Here is an 18,335-nt window from a genome sequence, read left to right on the forward strand (position 1 = left end):
AAGTGACTGAAATTTTAAGACCAATCCAAGCGGAAGTCATGTTTGCCTTGGTTTGAGTTCTTATTTTTGTGTTAATATGTTGTTTAATTTATCAGTGTTTTCTTTATAGGTAACATTGGAACTGAGTTATCAGACAACGATATCAGCATGTTTGTTTCGTCTGATGCTGGTAACACTTGGAGACAAGTGAGTAGTCCAGTGGGATTTTTGTTTTTTGCCTTTTGCATGTTGCAAGGGATTATGCCATCACCGGTGAGGATAATATGTATGAACATGCACTGTTTGTCACTTCTTGTTGGGTGGTCAATAACAGGGATGGTATAAGCAGTTGACCATATTAGGACAGTTATGTGGGCCAAAACCAGTGCCATAAACTGCAGTGCAAGAAGATTGTGACTGTCAAGAACTGCTCCAAGGTGCTACCAATGCCATCAGGAAAGCCTCCCAAACCTGGGCGGGGTGGTGGTGGTTATATGAGCAGTTTGTGTGACCTGGAATGGTGTCCGCTATCTTTGATTGCAGTAATCCATTGCATTTTCATTTCATCACTGTATCCAGCAATGGGCATGGGGCCACTGCAAGTGTAGGGAGTAGACAATGATGGTGAATGCCCCACAAGGTTGCTGAAAAGCACTCTGAGCCACTGCTGCCTGAAAGGCAAGCCTCCGCTAGAGTTGATGTGAGATTTACCTTGGCAGCAGTAGTACAATGGAGTGGAGTGCAACTTCAGCAACTGCACTAGCATCCAGCATCTTGTCTTACTTATAATGTAATGCCCCACCCCAGTTGCTGTATCCAGTGGTACAATGAGAGCAAGTCAATGTACGACTATAGGCAAAGTGCATTGTAGGTAAACCAAGATGGTAGACACCAAAATGTCACAGAGGGGCAGCAGCGCTTGGCAGAGGCCCTTGTAGGAAAGGGCCTTGCATGTCTAGCAGAGGATTAATCTGCTTCTAACCTTATGGTCCCTAAATTTTTGAATTTAAGTTTCTAGAATTGGCATCAGATGAATCATTCCATTTTGTTGTTGTGTATGTTTAGTCACTAGGTCTGCCTCAGGTCATTTTCATTATAGCTGATATTTTTGCTCTCTTTGATCATTTCTTCCTCATTTTCACAGATCTTATAAAACTCCCATATTATTTTTTGGTTGGTTTTTATAGCTTTCAGACCACACTCCTTTCTAAGCGACTCTTGTTGCACAAAAGTTGTTTAATAGAACTGTCTCTGGTTATGCTGCAACCAAAATTATTTTGGGGCAAATATTGAAGCTATGACAACTTCAAATATTGTTCCAAACATCTTGGCAGTCCGATGATGTTCCTCAGTTTTCATGAACCTGCTGTGTATTCCATTAGGTGAATGTTTCATTCTGTCATACCTTCTTCTTCAACACTCACTCATTAGTCATTTGATACCTGCATTCTCATGATGTTTTCCTTAAGAGCCTTTAATGCCAAACCAGCTCATTTATATATTCGTGTTATCTATCTCCTGGTGGAATTTTCTTTTAAAAATACATAAAGACACTAGAACGGCCCTTTTTAAACAAGAAATGAAAACTGAGAGTCTCCAGATGCAGAGCTCTTGTCCCCAGTAGCAAATCCTCTCTCTGCTTTTGTAGAACTGGAGATGACGCACAACTTTGCCAAAGGTATCACGCTGAAGCCACTGATGCAAAGCAGGAACAAACAATATTTTCCACAGATCAACCAAGGACTGGACTCAAAATAAGGCAACAAGGTGCAATGGTGTCATAAGGCTAGGTCTAGGGGGTCAGGTTGCCTTGGGCACAAAGCTTGGCAGAGGGTGACACACCTCCTGAGCCCCCCTTTGACGAACTTCAGGGCTGCTTTGGTCGCAGCTGCCTCACGCTCTTGCCTTTGATCATGTTTTCATCTCTTGCTGGCGAGAGCATGTGGCAGCTGGGCCCGAAATGGCCTGAAGATTGCTGAAGGGAGGTGGGCTTTACACATTTAAACTGATGCAATCGCCTGGAAGGTTGGGGTTGACATAGTTATATTGTTACATCACCTCCAAACTTCTGGAAAGCAGCTGAAGGTAAGCACTGCTGCCCTGGGTACACTCCGCGCCTCTGACAAGGTGGTAGTCTGAGGTGGATTCTGAGGCAGCAGGGAGGAGCAGCATGAGTACCATCTTCCTACTGCTACTATAGAGCATGAAAGCACTCACACAGGTGACCCCATCACCACTGCCTGCCTCAGCAACTTGACAGCACTCTGGGTGTCTCCTTGCCCATATCTGTGAAAGAGAAGAGGAATGGAGCAGCAGAGGAAGTGGCAGTAGATTGGAAGGAGAGCAGATTCGTAGATGGGCAGGCCAATCCTGAATTCCCGTGAAATGCAGCTTCGGTGGCACCGAAAACGGCTGCTGCTGGATCCTGTGCACCACGAGCTGCCGCAGGCGGCACCTCGGGAGAAGGGGATTTCTGTCCCCTTCTCCCGGTAAGGGACGTAGTCTGAAAATGGTAAAAGTAAAGGCACTGAGCCCCACATGAACAGAAAAGATCCAGTGGAGCTCCGCTCCACCGGACCCGCCTCCCTTCCTCCCTACTTCCTCCCCCGGCACACTTCCTGCGCACCCTCTCCCCGCCTCCTGGTCACGCCTCCTCCTCACTCTCTCTCCGCCCTCCGCCTGCCTTCCCCCTCCCCGGAACGCCTCCTCCCCACCTCCTCCCACGCCCCCGCTTTCCTTATCATGGCTTGGCAGTCTATGCAACCGCTGAGCTTCGGAGGCTGGGCGCCCACCCGGTGCTAGCCCAGCGCTGGCCAGTGCTGGGCTAGCATGGGCACTGGCCTGGTGTTAGGCCTTGCAACGTGCCTTATGACGCGTTTGCGACAGTGCGTGCCGGCAGTAAGCCGGCGCATCGAGTTCAGGATTGGGCTCTAAGGCTGCAATCCTAATCACACTTTCTTGAGAGTAAGCCCCATTGAACAAAATAGGTCTTACTTCTGAGTAGACCTGGTTAGGATTGTGCCCTAAGCTGTCTCCTTCACCTTTTCCACTGTTTCCAAAATGAGCAAGGTGGTGGCAGGGGAGGGGCAGAAGCCAAGTAGTGGTGTTGCAGGGTCATGAGTGTGAGGTGTGTGTAGAGCAAGAATAGGCAGGAAGCATTTGACCAGAATGATGTCCTAGCATCTCACTCTCCTCTCTATCACATTTCTTTTTCCATGCTGTTAGAATTTCATTTTCATTTTCAAATCCAGGGAATGGGACGATAAACAAGGGTGGTGGAGGCATGTAGGCAGATGTAGGAAGCTGGAGTATACCTGGATTTACCTGGAGTATATCATTGTGTTTCCATAGCTAAACCTCACTGCCTTATGCTCTTTGGTTAGCATCTATCTGTCTTTGACCATGCTCACCAATTCGTAACATTGGCATTTAAAATTTGGGACTCTATAAATAATACAAGCAATCAACAACATCAGGTATAATGTTTCTGTGCAAGCAGAACGGTTATATAATTGTGTTCTGCAGGTCATTTGTTATTTTTTTAAAAATGATATGGACTGGAGCTGAATTGAAATTATCCTAGCAGCAACCATCTTTCATCTAAGATTTCACTCTTATTTTGTAAGAGCAGAAGCTAGAAATCAAATCTTTTTTCAAGGCCAAACCAGAATTTCAAGCTAGGGCATCATGTCCTTCATCTAATACAATTCTAAATGTTGTCATTATCTGTATTTTGTCAAATCCCCTTTTAAATACATTCTTATCCTTAATAATCATCTAAACTACAGCACTGACTGCAGAGTAAGTGCTTAAAAAAATTACTTACCTCTATTCTATTTAAATTCATTGCCTGTCTCTTTTACTTGTTGATCTCCTGCTCCTGTTCTTATTATTTTATGAGAACAGGAAAATGTCATTCATTATTTACATGGTATTACCCACAGTGAAATTTTCTTGTTAAGGTGTAATGTCAGTTATACTAACCTCAGCTCTTGGTTATCACAAACCGTCAGAAAACAGCCCACATTCCTGTCCCATTCTGGGACATCAGCAAAACAGCTGCAAATTAAAATGGCTCCTAAAACACTCCAAAAATGTTAATGAAAGTGAAAGCTTTAATATACTAAAATACAAAGGGAAAATACCTCAATATCTAGGTAATCTGTCACTAAGTGCTAAATTTGATGTGCTTTCCTTCATGAAAAAAAAATGATAGAATTCGAAAATCCATATGGGAATGTGCAGAGATGGATTTTAAACTGTCCTTTGTGCACCTGTATTTTGACTGCAAGCCTTCACATGAGGTCAGGTGTAGAATTTTCCACTAGTAGCATCATGTTGCTGTTGTAAAGGTTTTTGATTTTGGAGCATTTTGGATTTATGGATGCTCAACCTGTATATTCCTTGGAAAAAAACCCATAGTTTTTGTAAAAAAATGATCTAGTGTAATGTATATATTGATATTTCTGTATGTATGGACACTGTTACATTTACAGAGCAATGCAAAGTCTCCTTTAAGCTGGCACAGCCATCCCCGTGCCAGATCAGAGTGTCACAAACATGCTGTAAGGCAAGTTTATGCCAATTCAGGAGCTGGCTGGGCTGGCATGAAGGCCCGCTCTGACTCATCTGAGCCAGATTCCAACCCTGCACGGCTGGCACCGGTGTTGCAGGGGGTAGGAGAGGTGGTTTGGAGGTAGGGATAGGGTGTTTTGGGTGAGGGAAGATGGACTGGGGGAAGATCGGGCCCAGGAGGGGCTGGTAGTGGTGGCATATACCACATCCCAACCTGTTCCCAGGCAGGGCAGCCCTACACGGGCTTCCCAGATTTGCACCAGCTATGTAGCTGGCACAGATCTGAAAAGCCCCATAGGGACTGCTGGGCTTTACACAGGGTAAGGGGAAAATATCACTGCCTCCTAAACTGCATAGGATGCAGCGCAGGCTGTGTAGCCTGACTGTGCCAGTGCAGCTAAGGATTAGGCTGCCCATTGCTCCTAAATATCAACACTAACAAGCATTATGTCATTTATGTGGAGCCCCTTATCGTTGAATAGCTGAAAAGTGTGTCCTGATTACTTGGGCACAATGGGAACTGTTTGTGTTCAGGGCCTCTGTGTATCCTGAGGCCTTCAGGATATATAGCATCCATCACTGCTTTTACCTGCACAGTGTCTCATGAGTCATCCTGAACAGTAGGCATTGTGATGTAGCCTTTCATCACTAATATTACTGAGTGAAGACTCTTCATTGAATCGTGCTCGAGACAGAGAATGGCAGTAAACCACATTGAAAGGATGCAGCCCTCTGTGGACTATTGAGTGAACCCTAGCTAGAAAAAGCACCCCCAAAGAAATGTTAAATAAACCTGCGGGAACCTCGCTTTTGCCTTCCACATGTTTTTTTAGCCCAGGAGTTTAAAAATAGCATGACTGATACAACTTTAATCTACATACACCTTGTTCAGGTGCAGTCTTGATGAACTGGCATAAATTTCACCAGGATGGGGGCCTTCTGTGCATTACTGCTTTAAAAGTATCTGAATTCTTATCATTTCTCACTCATAAGGAAAAACAGACATTCAGTTCTTTTTACACAAACCAGAAACAAAGATTTCCAAGAAATGGTCTGCCCTTCCGCACATTTTCTTTCCTGATGTTGTTCTTTTAATTGCCTGTCAATTGCATATCTATTACATTGAATACAAGCATTTAATGAACTGTGGCAATCAGGCAATAAGATGGACCACACTAGGCATAGTCATTGCACATCAGTAAATATGTTTTTAGTAAGTAACTGGCATTTAATTAACTTGCGATAACTACCCTCATAAATTGGAATCAAGTACACACTTAAGTAGAATTAACAAAGCAGAGAGAAAGTGCTGAACTGGTAGTTACATGTCTTCTGTACATAAAACATGAAGTGGCATTGCTTGAACACTTGCCTTTAAATATGTATTTAAATACATGTGTGGTTGTCAATTAAAATGTCTATGATGATATTTTGGGGAAAAATATATAAACACATGCATATTGACTCGGAGGTTCACAAGGTACAGTGGAGAAGGAAAGCATTAGTGCTATTCCTATATAACATTCATGCAAATATTCCCAGAGTTTATATACCATGTATATACCATGTCTTTATGCTTAGCTGCATTGGATTGTTAGAAAGAAAAGGGTTGCAGGGGAATAAACATTCTTAAAACAGTAGTAGTAGTAGGCAACCTTCAGTCTCGAAAGACTATGGTATCGCGCTCTGAATTCTTTGAATTCACTGAATTCAGCACTGAATTCTAAGTGTATTCTTAAAACAAATACACTGTAAATATATTTTCATGTTTCCAGAAGATTCCTTATTCCTGGTTCCTGTTTCATTCTGTCTTTTCTGTCAGCACAAATGGTACAGAATTTATGGTACTTTTGAGGATTTCAGGTCAGCTTATTAAACTGAAGGAACTGTTTGAAGTGAGCATTGCATTGGCTTTGGCGTAGACCAGGACTCTCCAGTCCCTGTCCCGCAGGCTGGATCTGGCACCCTGCCTTTTCCTTCCCCTACGTGAACCATTCTGCAGGGGAGCCATCCTTCCCCACTACTGACACCCCAAACTGAGCTCCAACCTACCTCTTCTGGGTTCCGTCACCCCAGCAGCCACTGCAGCCAAATTTCTGGGCAGTAGCAGCAGGCTGGAGCTCAGTTTGGGGGAGACCAGTGTCGGAGAAGGATGGCTCTCCAGCAGAATAGTAAACACAAATCACATTGGAGACACCTTTCCCATTGCACAGCGGTCTCTAGTTTGGAGACCAGACTACTCCAGTTTTGAGACCACTGATGTAGACAGTGAATCAGTGCAGGCACCTGTACAAAATTTGGAATGAGGTGGTTGGTATTGCCTCTGTAATCACTCTTGAAGCTCAATCCTATCCGGTACAGAAGCAGCGGTGCTAAACACTCACAGCTGTATCCTGTGCTGGATCCAAGCAGGCTGGAGATCTCCTCAGAGGAAGGGGACATTTGCTTCCTTACCCCAATTAAAGCCCCAGCCTGCTCAATGGAATTTCTCAAGTCTGCACCAACTAAATTGCTGGCACAGACTTTGGAAGCCTCGTGTTGGGCTTCCAAGCCCAACACGGAATAGGATTCAGTGGAAGAAACCTCTGCTAGTTCTACCTCCCATTCCACCCTCTCCCACCCAGAAGCCCCTCCCCTATGCCCTCCTGCCCACCACCTCATGTCCCTGCACCACTCAGCACTTACCTGATCTTTGCCCATGGCTGGGGCTCTAACTGCAGTGTTGACAGGACAGCACAGACCTCCTTTACTCTCAGGATGGCACAAATGTATCTTATGGCACGTTTGTGACACCCAGTACTAGTGCTGAGGTGACACAGAATTGGGCTGACCTGTTGTTTCTGGAGGGAGGGGGGGTTGGTACATGTAGTTTAGCTTTATATATAACTGTAAGCAAAGCATCTCCCAGGGAAATGAGTGTTACCCGCATGTTAAGTGTGCATGCTGGAAAATGGAACCATTTTGTTTGGTACTGGGAAGCATATGCGTCTTTTGTGCAGGAATACCTTAGCAAGCATTTTGCAGACAGTTACCCATGTCACTGCATGGCTAGGTACTGAAAGAGAGGACTAAAGAGATTATCTTTCAAGGTTTGAATTTACAGTTCAGAAAATTAATATGCTGCACCAGTGTAGTTTTGTGGACAGATACTTACTGCAGATACTAGAATATTTGTGGGACTAACAGAAAGTTAAAGTTCTAGTTATCCATGTTTTCACGTGCATTTTTACTCTGCTGCATGGCTAGGTACTGAAAGAGAGGACTAAAGAGATTCGCTTTAAATATTTGAACCAGTATTTAAGGCAAGTAATATTTTGTTGTGTTTGCTCAGCTTGTATCTGCAAAATGAAGGAATTTTTAAATTCTTTTTTCTGCCTTGGTTGAATCTCCCTAATCAATGCAATGACACACTGATCATTCTAATTTCTAAGAATATGCTTGCTGTGTGTGACACATGTTAGAGTAGGTGGGCTATCGGCAGGATGAAATAAAAAGTTTGACCTGACCTGACAGCCAGTTGTTCCTTGCAAAACAAACCTGTCACCACCTGGTTATGGAACTGAGACCCACAAAGAGTAAACTGTGTGTCTTTCTGTGTGTTCTCTAGATCTTTGAAGAGGAATACAGCGTTCTTTATCTGGATCAAGGCGGGGTTCTGGTTGCTATGAAACATACATCTCTGCCTATCAGACATCTCTGGTAATTACTATGACTTCTCTGATCTCATTAGTCATGGAGTCCTTCATTATATATTACATGCCACCGGCAGTTGGGCCATGACTAAATATTTTTACTAAGTGCCAGGATATGCCAATTAAGAAGCTTACACGCTTTCTCTCTTAATCAAACCAAAGCAAAGTTTGCCGTTCCATACATAATATGTGCAAGGGAAGAAATCCTTTAGCAGCTGTATTGTTTCATTTGGGTTTAAATCAGCGGAGCTGCATTGTTTTAGGATCAGGACCCATGAATCAAAACATCATTTAGTATTGAGAGTCGCAAACCTTTCCATGTTGGAGACATGAGTTAGTTTGATACCAAATTTCCAAATCCATTTGATGCACACAACACATACATTTTGCACACATACACATTTACTTTGTACTGCACATATGCGACTCCCCAATCTATTCACAAACTTGCTGAATATTGCATCCTGTCAACAATGCCAAAGTGATCTTCTGGGTCTGCTGTACTTCTTTATATTCAAGACACACTCTGTGAGTTACTATCCTTGGCCACGTGACTGCCCCTCTGATCTATGGCTTCCTACAGTATGTACACCTGCAGCCCCTAACTACAGCCCTGCATCTCCCTACTGTTCTGAGCAGTTGACGCTGGGATGCTTTCCATGGAAGAAGCACCATGATGGGCGGCAGTTGATGAGAAAGACAGTCAATGAGTGTGGAAGGAGGGCAGTCGATGAGTGTGTACCACTCATCGACTCAGGGCAGTAGCTGGAAGGGCAGTAGCTCAGTGGCAGAGCAAATGTTTTGCATGCAAAAAGTTGCAGGTTCATTCCCAGGCCTCTTCAGATAGGGCTAGTAAAGAGCCCTGGCTGAAACTAAAGAGAGCACCTGCCATTCAGTGTAGGCAATATCTGGCTAGCAGTCCAATCCTAAAGGGCTGCCCTGCTAGCAGAACTAGTGTTCTACCAGTGCTGGCTGATGTAAGACAACTGTAAAGCACACTCTGGCAGTATATGTTATCCCAGCTTTGGCCACCTGCCAGAGCAGGAAAGCCAGTGTGGGAGGTGGGAGGGGTGGGGGAGGGTGGAATGAGGACAGGGAGGGGAATGGAGTTGGGGAGGCTGCAGGAGGGGGTGATCCAGTCGTGATGGCATGTGCTGGATCCTATCCCCTTTTTCTGCAGCTTCTCTGCCCCCATTCTCTCCTTGGACTTGTGCTAGCTAAAGAGCTGGTGCAGGTCTGAGGAGACCTGTTGCAGTGCAGGACACTTATGGAGGGGAAAGTGGATTCAAAACTCATTTCACTTCTAAAACCTCCGGCTTTCTCCACCCAAAGGGGGGGGGGTGGAGGGGCTGGATATAGCATGTACCATTTTGGTGCAGCTGCACTGGATGAGTGGGCAAAAGGATAGCTTTGAGCCGTAAGTGATCCAATGATTTTACTCAGGATAAGGCAGATTATAGTATGGAACAGCATAATATTTGTTAGCATGAGACATATTGATGGTCTGTGGCTTAGCAGTCTTAAAAAGGATTAGATAAATTGTTCGAAGACAGATGTATTATTACAGCCAAGATAGTTAAATGGAACTTGAATACATCTGTGTATATCATTGACCCCCAAGACACTGGGGAAAAACAAGAAGAGAATTGTGTTGCTTTCCTGTCATGTTTCTGAACTTCCCCAGGGTTTTTGGCTGGCTGCTGTTGAAAACAGTATGCTAGAGTATGTGGACCTTTGCTCTGATCCAGCAAGGCCAGACAACCACCATCAGAAACACGTTTCCTTTTTATTGGTTTTATTTCTTCCGCATTTTTCCAGGGAGCTTTAGGCTCCTGACACTGAAAGGTACAGACTCCCCTTCCCCTCTGCTACAGGAGGTCTGCAGTGATTCACACTGGAGACTGCTATAGCTTCGCCAGGCAGCCTGCCGGAATCACCCCCCATTGCTTTGCCTTCAATTCTTTTATTTTCCCCCCAATATTTCTCAACTGCTTTTTAACAAAAATGTGCACAGGGCAGTTTTCCAAGACAACGTTTAAACCACAAGTACAAAATACATGCAATTAAAACAGCACAGGATAATAATTCAAAATGACATAACGACAGTGGAAAAAGTCGCCAACTAACTCCTCAAAGCCTGGTGGCACGAAAGCAATCACCTGTTTCCAAAAGAGAGCATGGAAGAACACAGAATAGCTGGTTGCCCCTGCAGGTGGCAAGGAAGTCTGCACTAAGTCTGGGACCAACCGAGTCTGGTGTTCTCCAGGAATTTTTTTTTAAATTGGCACACAAAGTGCACTATTCTTGCTCTCCCCTCCCACTTACTATCTTTGCATCAACTCTTCATCTGCTGATGTCACTTTACCTCTCCCCCTTCTCACTCTGCTGCTGCTTTCAAATGGCAGGAGTGGAGATGGCCAGGGCCGGCTTCAAGCCTGTTCGACCAATTACTCCCAATTGGGCCCTACGCCTAAGGGGCCATCATGCTTGGGTAATCTACTTTAGTCTTATATGCAATTTTATATTAAAATCTGCTTAGATCCCTTTGGTTAATTAACTCACATGAACTTTTTTAAATGCACATTTTGATTGCTTTCCATTCTACTGTAGAGGTATAAAGTCTATATCAGTAAAATTCTACAGACTTTGGCTACAGACCAGAATCTTTTGGGGCCCTGAAAAAAAATGTTTCCAATTGGGCCCTGCAGCTCCTAAGGGTGCTCCTGGATGCAGCAGAAGGCCATGGAGGTGTATGCAAATCAAAGACAGATGTAGTACCACCCATAAAGATGCAGGGAGCAGGGGAGTTAGGGGGCCTCCAGTGGGGTCGTGTTTTGCCACTCACTCCCTTAAGTACAGCCTGGTTTCCAAGGTCCCCTGGACCAACTGGAGGGATGGTCCTGATGGCAAGCAATATTACTGGCAAGCCACAGGGTCTTCTAGTGACTGATGTTGTGAATGAGCTCAGACAATTAGACATTCTATGAACTCATTCATGGCATTTGCCACTAGAAGACCCTGTGGTTATAAATTCTAAACATAAAATGTACAGGTAGTTTATTTCCCCCTATTTTAAATAAATTGTGCAATAACCTTGTAAGGCACCATTCTCATATGGAAGCCATTCCAAATACCTGATTCTCCTTTCTGCCATTCTGTGCCTCTGTTGAAAGTTCTATTATATCCTTTTTTAGTCAGTGTTACTCGTATTGGTCTGATCATCTCTATTTTTTCATTCCTCACCCAATAATTCCTAACACTATGTTCACGCTTATGATGGCTGCAACGTGTTGCTCTTATATTTTTCAGGATATTGTTCACATCAGTTCTTTCCACGTACCTTTTCTCAAATGGGAAAAACACTATTTCAGATCCCTGGAGGGTATATGGATAATTGTGGTTATTTTTTTCGCAGCGTTCAGTGTTTTCCCCTTTCAACCCTGAATTGTGCCTATCATTTAGTTTCTCGCTCTTATGGTGTGATGATACCCTTTAGTGGGCTCACCCACTGCTTTATAGTTTACTGTTCTCAATCCTGAGCCCCTTCCTGGGCTTGATCTGCCTGCATGAATCACTGCAGACTTGCGCCTGCAATATTGTTGGTGCAGGTCCGTGTTGACCGTTGTGGCTGCTCCAACCTCAACGTAAGGGGCAAATGTCCCCTTATCCCAAAGAGACCTCCAGCAGCCAAAAAACAACAACAACAAAAAACCAAATCTATGGGACGCAGCGTAACCTGCTCTGGCACCACTGCATCATCATGTGGGGATTTAAGTTTGACTGGGCTGTGAGAAACCTGAGAAGACACAAATAAATAATAGTCCTCCTGTGGAATGGGTACTTCTGGATGGGTTAGTGCTTCCTCTGAAGGCCTGGGGTGCAGTCTGGGTGTGCTTGATGACCAGATGGCGACTGTTTCCAGGAGTGCTTTTAGCTGTTGTGCCAATTGCAGCTTTCTTAGAACTGGCAGATCTGGCCACTGCCATCCATTCTTTCTTCACATCTCTGTTTGACTATTGCAGTGCCTTCTGCATCGAGCTACACTTAACAAGCGTTATGAACCTGCAACTGTTGCAGATTGCTGTTGCCAGGATGCTATCAAGGATCTCTTATTGGAAGCATTGTGCTCTAATGAATTGCATTGGCTTCTGATTTGTTTCTGAACCCCATTAAGTCCCAATCCTGTGGGGCTTGGGGGTTTCCCCAGGAGAAGGGGAGTTTTGTCTGCTCCCCTTTGGCTGCTGCGGAGCTGTAGGATGCAGTGGTAGCTAGTTTGGCCCCACTGCACCCTGCAGCAGTGCCACCTTTAGGATGGGCTGTTAAATAGCTTGTAACCTGACATTTAAAGTCCTTAACAGCTGAAAGTCTGCTTGCTCCCACATGATTCTGCTGGACCTTTGCCAGACCACAAAGAGGGCTTTGCTTTAATTCCCATCATTGCTTGAACCAAGGTTGGTACGGGACCAAGGTGTATGCAGGACAGGGTTTGTTCTGCTGAGGTGCCTAGGCTCTGAAGGGCACATCTGGCTCCCTCCCTCTGGCTGTTCTTTCAGATGGAACATAAGCACCATGGTTTTTTGGCAGGCTTTTTATGTTGATTGATTTCTCTCTCCATGAATTGTGTGTTTGATAACGTGTGTTTGTGTGATATTGTATGAATTGTGTATTTGAAAAATGATAAGGCTTCTGTTTCTTATGCTGCATAATTTTGAATTGTTTAATTAACATATAATTTACTTGTAACTTTTATTTTTTCACTATTTTTGGTGAAAAAAATGGTGAAGAATGATTTGGCTGAAGAATGATTTAGAAATTAACACTGCTATAACTGCAATTTTCTGAAATCCATTTGTCAGAAGCCATTTTGGATTGCATTTCTCAGACTTCATTTGCACCATATGGCCAGCAACAATGTTGTCCAGCAACTGGTTAAGAGGCACTTTTTCAAGTGGGTGCTCCTCTTTTATTTAGCAGGGGGAGAGTAACTGGCCCACCTCACCCCAGCAGTGTCTGTTCTAGTGGCTGTCTGCTGGTATTCTTTTGCATCTTTTTAGATTGTGAGCCCTTTTGGGACAGGGAGCCATTAGATATTTGATTTTCTCTGTAAACCGCTTTGTGAACTTTTTGTTGAAAAGCGGTATATAAATACTGTTGTTGTTGTTGTTGTCCCTTCCAGAAGGAATGTTCTCTAGTGTCTTTGTCTCAAACAGGTTAAGTTTTGATGAAGGGAGATCCTGGAGCAAGTACAGTTTCACTTCTATCCCACTGTTCGTTGATGGTGTTTTGGGAGAACCTGGAGAAGAGACCCTGATCATGACGTAAGTGGAGAATATAAAGTAGGTAACGGCCAGCATCTGATCACTTTTAATAGATTTTTGACTAGCTCTCATGAATAAGTTTAGAATGTCCGAGCAAAAAGTCTTATTGCTGCGTATAAAGTGATGCAGCTTAATCCAGTCTCTGTTTTGTACTGATTTTTTATTTTTAATGAAGGTAAATTAACTACATATTAAATGAATATGTGTTAATGTAATATTGAAAAGACATATTTGAAGCTCCACATCCGCTGATGCCATTGCTGAAATTTAATATTAATCAAACACAAAGATCAACATTTAATTTTTCTCAGATTCATTTGCTCAGATCATGTGCATTGTTTAGTCACTGTCATCTTAATTTGAAATGCACCTTAGGTGTAAGTAGAGCAGAAAACTTTCATGGATTTATTCAATTAATTAATGAACAAATGCTAAAAAATGATATATTGTTGTGGCAGATTTCACCTGGGGTAGAGTTAGAGGTTGAAGAACTTCCTTGCTAATTTTTTTTAAATCCTGGCGATAGCATTAATTCTAAGGACTTTTTAAGTGCTGAAAGATAGACAAGAATATTTTGTGTTTAAATTATGCCTTTGGGGACTGAAACATTATAAAGATAAGTTATAAAGCTACTGGAATAGCCTAAACTTTACACTGACACTTTTGTGCAGAGTCTTTGGCCACTTCAGCCATCGATCCGAGTGGCAACTGGTAAAAGTGGACTATAAGTCAATTTTTGACAGACGGTGTGCTGATGATGACTACCGACCCTGGCAACTTCATAGCCAGGTAAGACATTTGAGAGGTAGATTTGGTAGATTTGGCTGAGGCATTAATTTCCTGGTTAAGCCATTTCTGCTCAATGTTGCATATATGCAACAGGATTCAAATGTGTACACCTGTGGGCTGGGCAGAAATGGGTTAAAAGTTCTGCTCATCCTATTTTACTTGTCTGGAATTAAATGCATTAGGGCGCAATCCTAACCCCTTATGTCAGTGCTTTCCAGCACTGACATAAGGGCATTGCAGCTCTGAGGTAAGGGAACAAACATTCCCTTACTTTGAGGAGGCATCTATGAGTGGCACCCAACTGCAGGATGCAGCACACATCCCATTGGCACCGCTATGGCAGTGCTGGAAAGTACTGACTTAAGAGTTAGGATTGTGCCCTTAAGTTCTCTCAGCATTTGGATACATACAAATTCCAGTTGCATGTATTAACCAGCCCTTGAAATGAAAGTTGTATTAGCCAAATGGTAATAGAAAAGGTGAATTTGGTGTTTATCTTCAATTGCAAGTCATTCAGTAATGTATTTCTTAGCCTACTGGAATTGGGTCAGTCTTCATCTCTGTTCCTTATGAGTCAATTGTGGTCACTATGCTGTGACAAGAAAGAATCAAATCTCCTTACCAAGTTTTAAGTACAGAAAGTCGCAGGCATGTTTTTGTGATACTGTAAAGGTGAACTTGATTGTTGGGTCATGTAGAAAGATTGTTTTTCTCCCCCAACTCAGGGGGAAGCTTGCATCATGGGAGCAAAAAGGATTTACCAGAAGCGTAAGTCAGAAAAGAAATGCATGCAAGGAAAGTACGCTGGGGCCATGACATCTGAACCGTGTGTTTGCACAGAGGCAGACTTTGATTGGTGAGTAGTGCTGTCAGCGTATATGCAAAAGGAGAGACAGAGCAATGTTTTCACTCAGTGTTTCCGAAACTGTGGGTCAGAATTCACCAGTGGGTCACAATCTTATTTTTGGTAAGATTTTCGTGAAAAGTTTTTGAAATATTAAAAAAAAACGTTTGCAAGCACCCTTGCCCAGTTTGCAGAAGAAAATTGTTAACTAGTATGAGGTAATCTTCATACTCCCAAATAAAAATGTCACATTTTCCCATTTTCTCTACTAACTGGTATGCCATCATACCAGTGAACTGTGAACCCAGTTTCAGCATTTTGTCTGGCTGAAGTCCCTAACTGTAATTCCTGCTCTCCAGTTCAGCCTTCTGGCTACCCTGGAATGACTGTAAATGTTTGGGGGAACAGTCCTTGAACGCCATCCCTAGGGAGAGTCTAGCAAATACCTACGAACACATACTATATGGAAGGTCTCTAGCAGCCTTGAGAAATACAGGACCCCAATTATTATTTCTAGATCACCTTTTTTGTCTAGTGGGTCACAACAGATTGTCATTTTTAAAAGTGGGTCCCGGCGCTGAAAAGTTTGGGAAACACTGCTGTAGCTAATTTGGTCCTGGTTTTTGAGTCCCTGTGTTTGTGAAGGCACAGAAAGCGCCCATATAATCACTGCAACTCTTTTTTTTTTTAAGTAACTTTATTGCTATACCGACATCCAATCCTTTTTTTATTTTTATTTTTTTGCTTCTGTTTCTTTATTCTAAGTGTGTGTGTGTGCAAATGCATCATTACAATAGCAAATTTCATTCATTCTGACAATGAACTCCAAAGAACTGTTGTGGACAGAAGCAACACCAACTTCAAAACATTGAAGTTTCATCTTGAAAAAAAAACGAAAGGTTATGGACCCAATCCTATTCAACTTTCCAGCACCGGTGTAGCCACAATGCAGCCCTGAGGTAAGGGAACAAATGTTTCCATACCTTGAGGAGGCTTCTGTGACTGCCTCCCCACCACAGGATGCAGTGCACACCCCATTGGGACAGCTGCACTGGCACTGGAAATCTGGATAGGATTTAGACTATATCTAAAAAATAAAAAATATACCATAATGAAGCAAGCCGATGCATTTTTCTTAGAAGTCTCTTTGTGCTTAATGGAGCTTATAATACATTCTTAGGCCTGCTTACACAGAAGTTAGTCCCATAGTATTCAGTGGGACTTACTCCTAGGAAAGTGTGCATAGGATGTCAGCCTTACTCTTACAAAGGTGTGTGTAAGATTGTATCAAAAATTTGAAATTGTATCAGAAATGTTAACAAAACCCAGAACCCTACTTTGCTAAAACAGTCACCAAAAAGCTGTGAGAAAAACAGTGCCTGTGTCTGTAAACAAAGTCAGAGTTCGCTTAATTTACTTCGAAGAAAACTGCTAGGAAATGTGTACATGCTGAAGAAATATTAAATTAGTGTGCATTGCCTGCATCTTACTACCAGGGGGCAATAGTGTTTCAGAAATGATTATCACAATGGAAATGGTGTACTAGCCCAAAGGACAATATTTCCTAGCAACTGCCTAGAAACCAGATTGTATTTATTTACGTAGTAGATGGATTACGTGGGGACACGTGTTATTAAAGCATTTATTGACCAGTTTTCTCTATGTTTTAAGGCAGTAAGCACAGTATTGCTCCAGTAGCAGATAGCACTTTTTGTTCTGTACAAAGAATAAATCTCGGCAATGAATTAAAACCTGTTCAGTTTAGCTGCTAGGCATGCAACAATAAGATTCCATTAGGTCTGATTCCCACCCTAACTTTCTTCGCTAAGGCATTATGAACTACAATGCATTATGGTGCTCAGAGGTATATCCAGGTGCTTGGGGCAGAAACATTGTGACATCCTGAGATGTTATGACATCATGCAATGTCATTATGTCACATGAAATCACTTTCTGGGTTATCCAGCTGCTTCCTGAATCAAAGGAAGTGATTGGATTGCATACTCAGCAGCCAGTTGGCAATTTTGCCCAACCAGCTGCTAAGAGGGTGCACAGGCACTGGCATCCGCCTTGCTACTGTTGCTCAGGGCACGTGCCTTGTCTTGTACCAGGATAGATATGCCCCTGTGGGTGCTGGAAAGACCTCCACAATCAAAATCTGGCGTCAGAGTACTGCCACAAACTTTACCTGGGCTATTTGCATGGTGAAAGAGACACTGCCTTCTCTCCATCATGAAGATTACAAAATTGGTGAGCTAGGTTACAAAATTTGAGATCCCTGATCATATCATAGCCCTGTTTCTTTATTAAAAATAAATTATGCAAATGAGACCTCACAAAGAGTTTTGCATGAAGTTCCAGACACTTATCATATCTATAGTATGAATGGACTTGTATGTTCTTATGTATATGTTCCACTCATCCACATGCATGCCACAAATAATGTGACCCAGGTCAGAAGTTATCAAAATCACATTCAAAATCAGTATAGGCATGCCTCTGTATCTGCAGGGGATCCATTCCACAGACCCCTGGTGGATATGGAAACCATGGATATGGGGGACACCTATATTAATAATGGTCCCACCTCTCACACACATTATCACCATTTAAAACTTACTGGGGGAAGTGTATCTTCCTTAAACAGGTCATTGTAAGCAGTTAAGCTTACAGTGTGATGTAATCAGGCCCCCTGTAGCTTGAATACTTGATTAAATCAGCTCTGAAGCTAAAGAGGCAGTTAACCCCAGCATCAGAGCTGCTTAATGAACCACAATTTTCTGTTAGGTGTGTATTTGGAGAAGGCTCAGAACCCAATCCTGAGTTGCCTGAGGCGCACGGCACAGAAAATGGCTGCCGCTGCATCCTAAGAACATAAGAACAGGCCCACTGGATCAGGCCATAGGCCCATCTAGTCCAGCTTCCTGTATCTCACATCACCAAATGCTCCAGGGAGCACACCAGATAACAAGAGACCTGCATCCTGGTGCCCAGCCTTGCATCTGACATAGCCCATTTCTAAAATCAGGAGGTTGTGCATACACATCATGGCTTGTAACCCATAATGGATTTTTCCTCCAGAAACTGTCCAAACCGTGGGCGGCACCTCGGGAGACGGGAACTTTCATCCCCTCCCCC

The 18,335-nt window shown here is 43.2% G+C and overlaps 1 protein-coding gene across 3 annotated transcripts in view; it reads left to right on the forward strand.

The window, feature by feature from the left end:
• Positions 1-18,335, forward strand: part of LOC136643644 (VPS10 domain-containing receptor SorCS1) — a 483,280-nt gene that overhangs the window by 406,371 nt on the left and 58,574 nt on the right. For all 3 annotated transcript variants that reach the window (XM_066618822.1, XM_066618823.1, XM_066618821.1), the window contains exons 12-16: positions 110-186; positions 8,162-8,253; positions 13,457-13,564; positions 14,236-14,353; positions 15,079-15,209. In XM_066618822.1, coding sequence (XP_066474919.1) covers positions 110-186; positions 8,162-8,253; positions 13,457-13,564; positions 14,236-14,353; positions 15,079-15,209 — 526 coding nt within the window. The remainder of the gene's footprint in view (positions 1-109; positions 187-8,161; positions 8,254-13,456; positions 13,565-14,235; positions 14,354-15,078; positions 15,210-18,335) is intronic.

Source organism: Tiliqua scincoides, chromosome 3 (assembly GCF_035046505.1).
Source record: "Tiliqua scincoides isolate rTilSci1 chromosome 3, rTilSci1.hap2, whole genome shotgun sequence".
NCBI lineage: Eukaryota > Metazoa > Chordata > Lepidosauria > Squamata > Scincidae > Tiliqua > Tiliqua scincoides.